We start from the raw sequence: 13,156 nt of genomic DNA on the forward strand, positions 1-13,156 counted from the left end.
ACAGTCCCCAGGTCAGGCTGCTGAATTCGTGCAGCCTGTTGTTAAAATATGTACTCTGGGCGAGAGCAGATAGCCGCCTTCTGGAACTTGTGATAGCAGCTTTCCCCAGCTCCCAGACTGATCACCAAGCTCGCTGGCATCGCGTGCAGCATCATATTTTAGGTACAGCTAGTGTCTTAGACTGTGTCTCAAGGAAAGAGAAGGAGTCACAGGAGACTGAGGTGGAGGCTGTGATCGATTCTAGTCCATAAGGTTGGAGCAAAGGGAGACGAAGAATTGACCCAGTGGCTCAAGCCCTCGGTGGGAAAGGACTTAAGGGAGACTTGTATGAAGGGGCAGGGCGTTCACAATTGCTCCCCGACGAGAACATCTTCGGGTTACGCCACACAGAGGCATGAGATGGATTGTTGGTGACGTTTCAGGGACAGGCGTTTCATTGGACGGTACTTGTGTGAAAGGACAGGTAGGACACAGGTCCCCTATTTCTCAGTGTGTTTTGAAGTGACACAAACACATACGTGATGACCCCCAGTTTTTGTTTCTTCAGAGACTTGAGATCGAACATCCTCCATTTCAAAAGAAATCTGAGAAGCGACAGCAGCCTGAAGTTCCCCTCCCCCCACTGACTTTGTGGTCAACATTTGGAAAATCTGGGTAATTCTAAGAGATTGCATTAGACCTCAGGGTTTCACCATTTCTGAAGTCTTCACAAAACAGGGTAATAGTCCTACTTAAGAGAAAAGAGAAATGCTTTCTTCACCCATCCTTGGATTGAGATAATTATTTTGGGGAGAACAGGGCTCTCCTTCGAAGCTGGTGGCATTTCTAGGGCTTAGATTTTTAACGGAGCACTATTCATGTTTCCGAAAGGATAATATGCCATCAGTGGCTCCCCAGGTAGGGATTCTGGGATTGATAGCCTCCAGGAGTTACGATATTAGAAAATAAGGACCTATTGATGACCTCACTCTCTGACCCAAACAAAGAAAATAAAGGCATTTTATGTAAAGAGATTATTTAACTATTTAATTAAATTAATTTCCTGAACATCAACTAGGTCCTGGTGTTGGGAAATGTGATCCTAGAACAGTAGATCTCAGGAGTCACTCTGAAGGTGCTGCTGCCATTCTTGACATCAGAGATGGTGAAGATAATTAAGAAAGGAGATGTCATGATAGTCACAGATGGGGACAGAGTTTTGCATAAAGTTTTGGCAAGCTGGAATAAACGGCTGAAAAGCCCTGCCTGGCTAACGTAAAAGTCTCACTTGAAAATGTTTTAATGTTTATTTATTTTTGAGAGACAGAGAGAGACAGCATGAGCAGGGGAGGGGCAGAGAGAGAGAGGGAGACACAGAATCCGAAGCAGGCTCCAGGCTCTGAGCGGTCAGCACAGAGCCCAAAGCAGGGCTTGAACCCACGAACCTTGAGATTATGACCTGGGCTGAAGTCAGACGCTTAACCGACTGAGCCACCCAGGGGCCCCAAAAGTCTCACTTTTAGAATAGTCTATTCTGAAGTTCTTAACAACTGGCTGTCTCTATATTAGGTGAAAATCCCTACCATTAGTATTTAAACGCAGCCACATGAACAAGAATCTATTGCAAAGGGTAACATTGAATATGCCAATAAAAGACATAAAAGAATATGCCAAAAAATATGTCATTGTTTCAATGAGAAGTGGATGAAATTAGATTATTTTTATTTCTCCAAATAGCACAATGACTTTTTATAAACTGCCTTTAAAGTGATTTTTCAATATGAAAAAGCATGCCCCATTCTAGAAAATTTTATAAAGAGACAAAAGTAGAAAGAAAAACATAATTCTGTCACCAAAGGCAACCAATGCCAACATTTTGTTTATTTCCTTCTAAAATTGTTTTGGGTCATTGCTGTATATACTCTGTTATGTCCCTTCCCCACTCCACCCCCCCCCCTTTTTTTTACTGCTGCTGAATTAATACTATCACTATCTTTTTACCTACCATTTACTGAAAAGTAACATTACGGTCTTCACATAAAATTCTTCTGAGTTGTATTTTCTTCCAGTTTTATTAAGAAATGATTGACATCATCACTATGTAAGTTAAGGTACACAACATGGTGGTTTATTTATATATATTGTGAAATGATTACCACAATAGGTTTTAGTTAATAGCCCTCATTTCCTATGGATATAATGGAATGAAAAAAATTTCCCCCAACAAGTTTCTCTCTGGATCATACAGCAGTGTTCACTGTAGTCATCAAGCTGCCCATTCCATCCCCATACTTAGGTATAATGGCAACTCTGTGCACTTTAACGACCTTCCTCCAATTCCTTCTTCTCCTGTCCCCCACCTCTGATAACTGCAAATCCGATCTCTTTTCCATGAGTTTGGCGTGCGTGGGTGCGCGCGCATGCGTGGGTGCGCGCGCATGCGTGGGTGCGCGCGCATGCGTGGGTGCGCGCGCATGGCGTGGGTGCGCGCGCATGCGCTGCGTGGTGCGCGCGCATGCGTGGGTGCGCGCGCATGCGTGGGTGCGCGCGCATGCGTGGGTGCGCGCGCATGCGTGGGTGCGCGCGCATGCGTGGGTGCGCGCGCTTAAATGAGATTCCACACGTAAGTGAGGTCATATAGTACTTTGTTTTTCTATGACTTATGTCACTTGACATAATGCCTTCAAAGTTCATTCCGGTTGTCACAAAGGGTCGGATTTCCTCTTTTATGGCTGAATGATGTTCCATAGCGTGCGCGTGCGCGTGTATACGTTCTGCGTATTCTTCGTTCATCTGTAGACGCTCCCGTTGTTACCATGTCTAGGCTATTGTAAATAATGCTGCTATGGACATGGGCTGCAGATAATCTTTTAAAGTTAGTGTTTTTGTTTCTTTTGGTTATATTCCCAGAAGTGGAATTACTGGATCATATGGTAGGTCTATTTTTAATCTTGTAAGAAACCTCCATTCTGCTTTCCATAGTGGCTGCACCAATTTCCATTCCCGCTGACCGTGCACGAGGGCTCCCTTTCCTCTACATCCTCGCAGCATCTGTTATCTCTTACCTTTTTGATGTCGGCCATACTGATGGAGGTGAGGTGACACCTCCTGGTTTTCTTCTATTCTAAATTGCCTTATTCTCTAAATTCTCCTATCTCTAAGTTCTCACATAAAATATTCTCTTAGTCTAACAACAATTCTGTTTTCTGCTTTTTCACCTAAATATAGTGTAGGAATTTCCCCCATACCGTTACCATTCTTCGTGAAAATTTTTAGTTGCTTTGTCACAATCCCTGGTAAGGGATTCAAGAGAGAGACTCAAATTACCACCATCGTTAAGCTCGGCAACACTTTCCCGGGTGACCACTTTGAATTCCAATGATAGGATTTGTAAAAATATCTTTCCTGCCGACTACCTGTTTAATCCATGTCTAAATCATGTCGTGTTTAAAAACATGTTGTGCAGTAGAGTTTTATCTTCCTGGGCACCTCACTCTATAAACTGCTTCAAAAAGGGGATTTTCTCTGAAAATATGTTAAGTATGGATGAGGAACTACCACGTTTCTACCGGTTGTTTCAAACGGCTAATTAGGAGTCCAATTCTTACCAGTTTTTTAACCCAAATATTACTCTTGAGCACCTGTACCGTAACTAACATTGTGTTGACACTTGGCATAGAGAGAAAAGTAAAAATGATCCCCATCCACGTGGAGCATAAAGTCTAGTGGAAGAATCGCATACAAATGAGCAAACAAATAATTTTTTACTGTAATTATATATAGTACAATACATCCTAATGTTCTTTTATAATATGTAAAGATAGCGGTAAGAGTGTTTGTGCCATAAAAAATTTTTAAAAAGATTTATTGTCTCTTGTTCACATTTATTTTTAAAAACGTTTTTAAATGTGTATTTATTTTTGAGAGAGAGAAAGAGACAGAGTGTGAGCAGAGGAGGGGCAGAGAGAGGGGGGACACAGAATCGGAAGCAGGCTCCAGGCTCTGAGCTGTCAGCACAGAGCCCGACGCGGGGCTCGAACCCCTGAACCCCGCGAGATCACGACCTGAGCGCAAGTCGGATGCTTTATCGACTGAGCCCCCCCCGGGCGCCCCTTGTTCGCATTTATTCTTAAACTAAGTTGCAAACTTCAATTTAAAATGCTCATCTACTGGCTTTCTCCCAATCTTCGTGATTAAAGAACATTCTGAAACAAAATGGAATTTCACACTTTGGTTTGTTTATTGGTTGGTCACATGTGCATTAAATGATAGTGTATTTAAAGGAAATTTTCTCAGCGCCTTTCCTACTGCCACAGAATTACTTTGTTCCTAGGTCTTTCAGAATACGATTGGATTCCTAACAAGAAAATGCATCGTAGTGTGCCAGAACACTCTATGGCTCTGCTCAACTTCACAGACTATGAAAACGCTTGTCAGATGTGCCAGTAAATCTTCCCTCTCTTTCCCTAGGTCCAAGGATCTCATAAAGGAAGCTATCCTTGACAATGACTTTATGAAGAACTTGGAGCTGTCGCAGATCCAGGAGATTGTGGATTGTATGTACCCAGTGGAATATGGCAAAGACAGCTGCATCATCAAAGAAGGAGACGTGGGGTCACTGGTGTATGTCATGGAAGGTATGGTTCGTAACCCTGAGCCTCTGACATTCAAATATTCCCTTTTCGTCTTAGCCCACACACAGAAGGCCATGGATTACAGGGGACGGTTCCATGTTTCCCTCTTTTGTTGTTGGGAAACAGTTTGAAAAGAGGCGGGACACGGCTTAAATACAGTGGTTGACTAGTTGTACAAAGGGTTTGTGTTGAGGATATTCATCTGAGAGTCGAGGATATTTTTTAGACCTGGGGAAAGGGTGACAGTGTGAAGGAAGGAAACGCTGTTTACTGTGCTGTGTAAGTCTGCACACTGTCAGGTCGTTGAGCAAGCTCACGAAGCTTCCAGAGAAACTTGGGACCGTCGGGAAGTATTCTTGGTCAGATAATCAAAGTGTCAACTCTACTTTTCATTTTCAGGATATGACTGGGTTTCCTGCTATTGTGCTTCTGTAAAAAGAGAGTGTTTTCAGCATTTTATATGTGTGTGAAAGAGATAAATCAGACCGGTCAGATGGCCTGTTAGCTGCCTAATTAATAAGAGTGATAGATTGTTCCATAGATGTTGCGCAAATGAAGATAGAAACCGTTTTGGAAAAAAAAACAATTGAGGGAGGCACCATACGAATTAATTTTATGCCCAGACAGATTTTCGTGTTGTTTATTTCTAGCTTGGAGCTTATAATGCCATGTTTTCTTTCTGGTGGGGGGCGGGGGGGAACAAAAGCCTGAGGTCATGACCAGACCAGCCAAGGAGAAAGTGAGTTCAGAGGTGCCTATAAGATCACAGAGTGGCCGTACAGAAATCACAATCAGTTTACAGGTGGTGATTGGTGTTTTAACCAAAGCATTCATGGCAGTCTCCTAGAATTGTTAAGTTTATAGGTTGTTAAGAGAAGGGGCGTATTTGGGCAAGTGACATCACTTCTCTGAGTTTAACCTAATTTATGTATTTAAAAAAAAGGCACTACTTGTTTCTGACAGTGGTTCTCAACTGACGATGATTCTGTCCCTCCACAGGACATTTGGCAATGCCTCGGGACAGTTTTGGTTGTCACAATTGCAATGGGGACGGGTCGGGGTTGGGGGGAGAGGCTTCTGGCATCTTGTGGGTAAAAACCGGGAACTCCGCTTTGCCAGGCAGGTGCCCACAACAAAGAATTATCTGGCCCAAATTGTTCTTAATGCTGATATTGGAATGTCCTGCTTTTTCTGTCTTTACAAGATTGTTATGAAGTTAACACGAAATGGTCTGAGTAAAAAATGTGTAATGTACAGTGTAAAATGTTAAAAAATAGCAGTGAGTGGTATTATTTCCATCAAATACCTGACAGTATATAAGAAATGTTCTTCCTGCATATGTCATTCACCTTTTAATTTTCCTTTGTAATCTTTTTTTGACATATATTAGGCATTCAACTTTTAACTCATAATTTCTGTCCTTTTTTTTTTTTTTTTTTTTTTCTCTAGAAGTGTTCGGTTTTTGTGTCAGTGTTCTAAAGTTTCTCCCCAGGCCAAAAAGACATAAATGTTCAGCTAGGCTTTCTTCTGGATAAAAGCAAGACCCAGTAAACAAAAACACAAACAGTATTCACTTGCCAGACAATTGCAGGGGAAGGAGATGAAATTATAGGGCGAGAGCGTATGTGGGTAGTGAGCAAAATGGATGAGAAAGAGGCGAGAAATATATCGAGGCCGAGCGTAACCTATAAATACAGAGGGATGTGTTAAGGAGTGCTAACAATTACAAACCAAGTTAAAGCATTTCTTAGGTTACAGTATATCAGTGGTTTCATAGTTGATTTTTCAGTTAATTCATTGTCAGGCACGTTTGTAAGAACATACCTATTGTGGTAAAGCGAGGTATATACCTTACTTCAGCCTTTTGCAAATGCTAATTATTGAAAATCCATTCAAGAAATGGGTATTTTGAAAACCTGTGTGTTCACTTCGCCTTTATGTTGAGTATCTCTTATGAAAATAGGTTTCCGCACAACCTTGCAAATTTTTCTAAAAAAAATATTGTTTATGCATACTATTCTGTTTTCTAAGACTAACTGCAAGCCCACTAGCTATGTTAGAAGAAGCTTAGAAATCACAGTTGATGTTTATTGAGTGCTTAGAGCAATGCCCAACATACGGAGCATGCTTTTGCAAACACACTCCATGTATAAAATTTATTTAATCTTCAAAACAATCCTATGAAGTAAGGGGCAATATTTATTATTTTTCTTTATAGATGAAGAGACAGAGGCCCAATGAGGTTAAGTAATTTGCCTGGGTCTCCCAACTAGCTCATAGTAGAATTAGGATTGAACCACGGTAATCTGGATTCAGAGCTCCAGCTTTTGACTGTAGGGCTATGGTGTTAGGGTTCTCCAGAGAAACAGAGCCAATGGATAGGTAGGTAGGTAGGTAGGTAGGTAGATAGATAGATAGATAGATATTGATGGATAGATAAATAGATAGGTAGATAGATAGATATCGATGGGTAGATATTTATTTTAAGGAATTGGATCATGTAACTGTGGGTACTGGGAAACCCAAAATCTACACAGTAAGGTGAGCAGGCTGGAGATCTAGGAAAGAGTTGATGCTACAATTCAAATCTGAAGGCCGACTGCTGGCAGAATTCCTTCTTCCGTGGAGGTCAGTCTTTTTTCTGTTGAGGCCTTCAACTGATTGGATGAAGCCCACCAACATTAGGAAGGTCATCTGTGGCTTACAGTCTACGGATTTATGTGCTAACTTTAACTTCCTTCCCAGAAGGATCTAGGATGATATTGGACCAATAGTATCTGGTGATCATCACCTAGCAAGTTGACACATTAAATTCACCATCCCAGGAACACTCGTTGTCAACTCTGCCTCTGTGTGCATCTCCTCAAACCATGCTTGAGCTCCAAATAAAGACAGCAACAAGGTCACAGCTCCACCTACCGTGAGGTAAAGATTCTGAGTATAACTGAAAATCCACTGACACTTTCCCCCCAAAAGAGTACAAAGTCCTTGGGTAATATTTACTCTTCTCCTTGATGTGCCCTAATTTAAATACTATGTTGTACAACTCATACTTAAATAGTGAGATGTAGTCAGTCCATCTTATGATACATGATAAGGGGATATGAAATAGGAAAATGAAAATTTTGTGCACACACACACACACGCATAACCATACACGCAAACATATTTGTGACAAAATAAAGAAGCAATACCGATGGTAGCCTTTCCTAGGTAAAGGTAAAGATACTCATCTTTCCTCCATTGCTACAAGCTAATTTTAATAAATTTTATTTATCTTCCTTTTGCTTCTGGATTGACTAAATAGCAAGCTATCTTAATTATCTTTTTTAAAACAGGGTTTTAAATAGTATATAAATATTCAGAGTCACAGATTCTGCAGTGATTCTCTTGATATACTTCAGTTTAAACTCAGTAATATGACGATAATCTTATAAAATGAGGCCGATCTGTCCCCAAGCTGTGATTCTAACCAGTTCCATGTAACTTTGGCTGATCTCGTGCTAATATCCTTGTGTCAAAATAATTTCAAATTAAAAAAAGAAAACATCATTTGAATTTTTATAAGTTTTAATTGAAGAAATGTTTCATTGTTTAATTAGTTTTTTTATCAGCGTATTTAATCTTCTCAAAATTTAGATAGCAATGTTCTTGATATAGATGGATTTTTTTCATCTGCAAACATTAATATTTATAAAGAGTATGCCGTGGCAACAATGGGTGAGTGGGCTATGCAAGATCATTCACAAACTTGCTTATTATCCAGACATTCAGAAAAACACCCAGGGAGTTTACATGGAATATCAGTCCAATTTTCTCTGTCTCTCTTTACTTAAATGAAGTTTGTGTAATGCGGTTTAACATGTGCCTTGAGTGATTTTTATTTTAGCTGGGCAGGGTCCCAAGTATGATTGCACACCTAAATGCCGGAATTTCTCATCGTTTTAGCAAAAGAGAATAGTCATATGGTAGGACTTCACTAATTAGGATGACTGGGGAAAAATCATCTGGGGGTAGTGTAAATATATTATCATGTATTTTCAAGCAAAAGGAGTCGTGTGACTTTCAGATACTTAAAATTGCTGGCTTAGAGAAGTTTCAATTTCAAGTTTTGATCAGAATTGTTTGGAGTTCTGTTTCTGAAGACAGCAGTTTAAGTAGGTTACATTGCTAAGGCTCTCTTTACATTTTAATTAGGTTTTCAACTGTGTAAATGAGTCTTATCAAGTACTTGAATACACTTTATTTTCTTAAACAGACATTGGCCTTAATTATGATGTGAAATTTGAAACTGTCCTTACGTTCTTGCCTTGCCTTTTGTTATCATAAAGAAACATTTTAGCCTTCTATCATCCAACACAAAACATAGTCTGATTTAGTGACTTTTGATGGTGATGTGATTAAAACATCTTTTCTGTGAACCTAATCAAATATTTTCACATTGAAAAGTGTTGAATTTGTATCCATCAAAGTGGCTGATTTGCTTAGCGATACTGGTTTTGCATGTTTTCTGTGATATTTCATTGTGGGAGCAGGTAGATTATATTTTGTTTTCTAAAAAGCAGCAAGTTATGTATTTAGTGTTCTTTGAGCCTTGGCTATTTTAAGTTAAACTTTTTAATGAAATTATCCATTCTTTTATGAGGTTATGAGGTTTAAGTTAAACTTTTTAATGAAATTATCCATTCTTGTATGAGGCTATGAAATTATCCATTCTTTAATGATAATAGCTTTTTATCAACTACATATAAACACCAGGTACCGTTCAGTCATTTTATAGGTATTAAATTTTAATCTTCATAGTACCCCTTAGGAAGTAGGTATTATATTATCTGCATGTTAATAGCTAAAAGACCTGATGATAGGCCAGCTGAATGAATTGGCCAGGATCTTACAATCAGTCTTTTGAGGTGCAAACCTGGGCCATCTGCTCTGGAGTCGCCCATGCATGATGACTGGGCAATGTTAACTTTCCAAGTACGGATTAGGAGTACTCGTGTGACGTATTTATTATGTATTATGTATTATTACCCCACTTTGAAAAGCCCATAGAAGATGCACAGCATTAAACCATAGGGTAAAAAAAAATATATATATGGTTTGATTATTTTCAAGGAAAGACTAGAACTTGAATGGCAATAGTTCCAGAAGAGAATAACCCACATGTTTCTATGAATATCTCTTAGGCCTCTCTGCCCCCTTTGAACATTGAACTGCTTATTGACCTCTCCATTGATCTTCGACCATTCAGCCCTCTCCTCTTACCGTTTCCTCTTCCTTATTGAAAGAGCAGCTGTGACTTGGCTGAATCTTGGCCCACCTCTGTGTCCTTACTTGTTTGTGACTCAACTCCACCATGCACCTTGAAGGACCTATTTTTTCTGCATGTAATGAAAAGCATTGATCTTTTTTTTCACACAGGCTTTTTAAAGAAGCTCTTTGCACACTTTTAATATGACCTTTGTACACGGATGCTAAGTGATATTTGACTGTTGACATCAACACTCAGGAGCTAGCCTCCCCTTTCCGTTCTCACTGTACCAAGATTGCCCTTTTTCCTTCTGAAGACCGAGTCATGGGGTCACCTGCTTTCTCCGTGGGTTGATAATCAGGTCTGCATGTTCGGCTGATGTCTAACACTGCTGATGCTTCAGTGTGGACACAAACCATCCTGCCGGCCACCCTTCAAAGTTACCTCACATAACTTGATGATACTTCAAGCGCTGTTCCCCTTTCCCACTGAAACATTCTTGCTGTCTTTATATAATTAAATGATGTATGAAAGCTGACATTCAAAGAGGGATTTTTTAGAAAATTGAACATTAATGATGAGCCTCACCGTGCCATTGGCATTCAAAACACTACCTGAGAGTATGAGGGAATTGAATGCATTTTCATATGAATGAGCTCTCCCAGTAACTTTAACATGAGAAACAGATAGTTTTGTTCTCCAAAATCAGGGGTTGCCTTTTGGCCTTATGAGTTTTTCTCTTTCCTCTGAAAGCTATCTTTAAAATAGTTGAAATACCCATGCACTTAAAGTTTTTTACTGTTCTTTCATTGGACCGTGGTTATAATGTTAATGTTAAAGAGCAAACCTATGCCCTGCTTATAGAAAAAACAAAGCAGACGTCTATTTATAAGAAGTTCTCGTAAGCCAAGAGAATCTGGAAGTATTAAATGCAAATATTAAACTCTATTTCACTTACGGAGTCAACGGTGAAGACAAGGGACCGAGATATTTAGATGGCATGGGGGTATCATGTTTATTTTGGAGTGCCAAGCTTCAAAAAAGCCTTTGATAGACTTGACCAGGTCCAGGTCAATATATATATTATATATATATATATATATATATATATAATATATATATATATATAGTGTGTATATGCATGTGTGTATATACACAATTTATATATATATATTTTATATATATATATTTATATAAATAAAATATATATAAATATATACATAATATATTTATATATATTTTTGTATATTATTATTTATATATTTATAATATATATAAAAATATATATAAATAAAAATATATTTTTTATATTTATATATTTATATATATATATAAGTTGTGTGTGTGTATACATACACGCATATACATTTAGACATTGTTTCACGTAGAGATGGGGAGTCTAGGAAGAGAGGATAATGTTTTAGATACTGAAAATGCTGTCTCTTGAAAAGGGAATTAGTCTTCATGAATCTTGAATAGCAAAGAAGAAATGCCAGTTCCAGGGAAGACTTTGGAATCGATATGCTGCTGATAACATGCTCCAGGAGTGAAAGGAGCAGGTTGATGGGGTGGCAAGAACAGCATCTCGGGAGGCATTCCAGCCATGACTCCAAGGCACCTGCTTGGAGGAAGTTCGTGGGGGTGGAGGAGGGATTCCCTGTGGCTGAATCATAAGGCATCTCCGTCCCTTCCCTAAACTCCCACATTTTCAGTCTGTGGGTTTGTGAATGAGTGTCCTAGTAGCCAGTCTTTCAGCACCTGGCCCTCTGAAGGCTTCCTCTCACAAACTTGCCTCTACACGCAATGTGGTGGTTACTTTGAAGTGTTTTTGTACCCTATGATTGAAATCTAATAATACCACACACGGGTTTTTCTGTTACTTCATTTTTTTTGCTTCCATTCGATGTTGCGCTGTATAACCCAATTTGTCCTTTCTGCTAAGGATTATATTCTGATTATTTCCAGTTATTTTGCTCTAGGTTACTAATGCGGCCGAGCATCTATTCATATGTTCGTGAGCTGTCTGTGGTTCTTTTGTGAAGCGTCTGTTATGGTTTTCTGCCCGTTTCTCCCTCTGGATTGGTTGACTTTACCTAGTTCAGATTTTCATCCCTGTTGATTACATGCATTGCAAAGTATCTTTCTCAGTCTATAGCTTTAATTTTTACCCGTTTGTGAAATCTGCTGATGAACAGAAGTTACTAATTTTACTGTAGTCAAATATATCAATCTTCTTGGTTTGTGCTTTTTGTATCTTTGTAAGAAATCCTGGAGGGTGGTATTTTTGTCCATGAAGGCATGTACTTAAGTTGGTGTAAGAGGAATTATCTGTCAAGGAATAGATCCACATTTATAATCTAAATGAGAGTTGTCCTTTTGAAAGCAGGAAGCTGGGAATATATTTATTTTTGCTTCTGTGTTCTTTTTCCACAATGTATTTGAAGAATTCTTTATAAATTGTCCTTAGAGGACAGTACATATTTTTGTATATGCTTATTTTTTTTCTTTTTTGTCTTTTTTCTGTGAGGGTATGTTTTATATTTGGAAATAATTCCAAGTCATTTAGTGACAGATTTGACGAACAGGGGTAGGTGATGAAGCGGAGTGATACCTTTTCCCTTTGTTGCTAATATATATGCACCATCGTGAAGTAATGGCATTTGTTGTACAAGTCAGGAAAAATTAACAAGATGTTTTAAGGACATAATTTATTGAAAATTTATTCTGAAGGATGATGTTCTTTTTTTAAGTTTATTTTTGAAGGAGAGAGAGAGACAGAGCACAAGCAGGGGGAGGGGCAGAGAGAGAGGGAGACACAATCCGAAGCCGCTCCAGGCTCCCAGCTGTCAGCACAGAGCCCGATGGCGGGGCTCATACTCATAAACCGTGAGATCGAGACCTGAGCTGAACTCGGATGCTTAACCAACTGAGCCACCCAGGCACCCCTGAAGGATAATGTTCATTAATACTCATTAGGCTGCCTACATCTTTGTGTGATTTTGTAAAAATAGCCTTATCACATTGTGGTTCTACTAATGTTCTCTGTTTTCTTTCCAAACTGTTAATGGTGGAATTGAATTTATTACATTAAGGAGGGAAATAGTGTGGCTCCTTACCTTTGAGGACTCCTGAAAGCTAAAATCTTTGAAAATCGCTGTGGTTGGTTTTTTTGTTGTTGTTTTGTTTTTGTTTTTGTTTTTTTTGTTTTTTTTTGGGGGGGACCAAAAAAGTTGGAAAGCCATTATTAAAAAAAGAAAAAAAAGAAACTGAAATTGATAAAGGAGATCATAGG

The 13,156-nt window shown here is 39.0% G+C and overlaps 1 protein-coding gene across 1 annotated transcript in view; it reads left to right on the top strand.

Moving 5' to 3' along the window:
- Positions 1 to 13,156, top strand: part of PRKG1 (protein kinase cGMP-dependent 1) — a 1,158,696-nt gene that overhangs the window by 71,274 nt on the left and 1,074,266 nt on the right. The window contains exon 2 of the mRNA XM_030334044.1: positions 4,450 to 4,616. Within this exon, the coding sequence (XP_030189904.1) occupies positions 4,450 to 4,616 (167 nt within the window). The remainder of the gene's footprint in view (positions 1 to 4,449; positions 4,617 to 13,156) is intronic.

Source organism: Lynx canadensis, chromosome D2 (assembly GCF_007474595.2).
Source record: "Lynx canadensis isolate LIC74 chromosome D2, mLynCan4.pri.v2, whole genome shotgun sequence".
NCBI lineage: Eukaryota > Metazoa > Chordata > Mammalia > Carnivora > Felidae > Lynx > Lynx canadensis.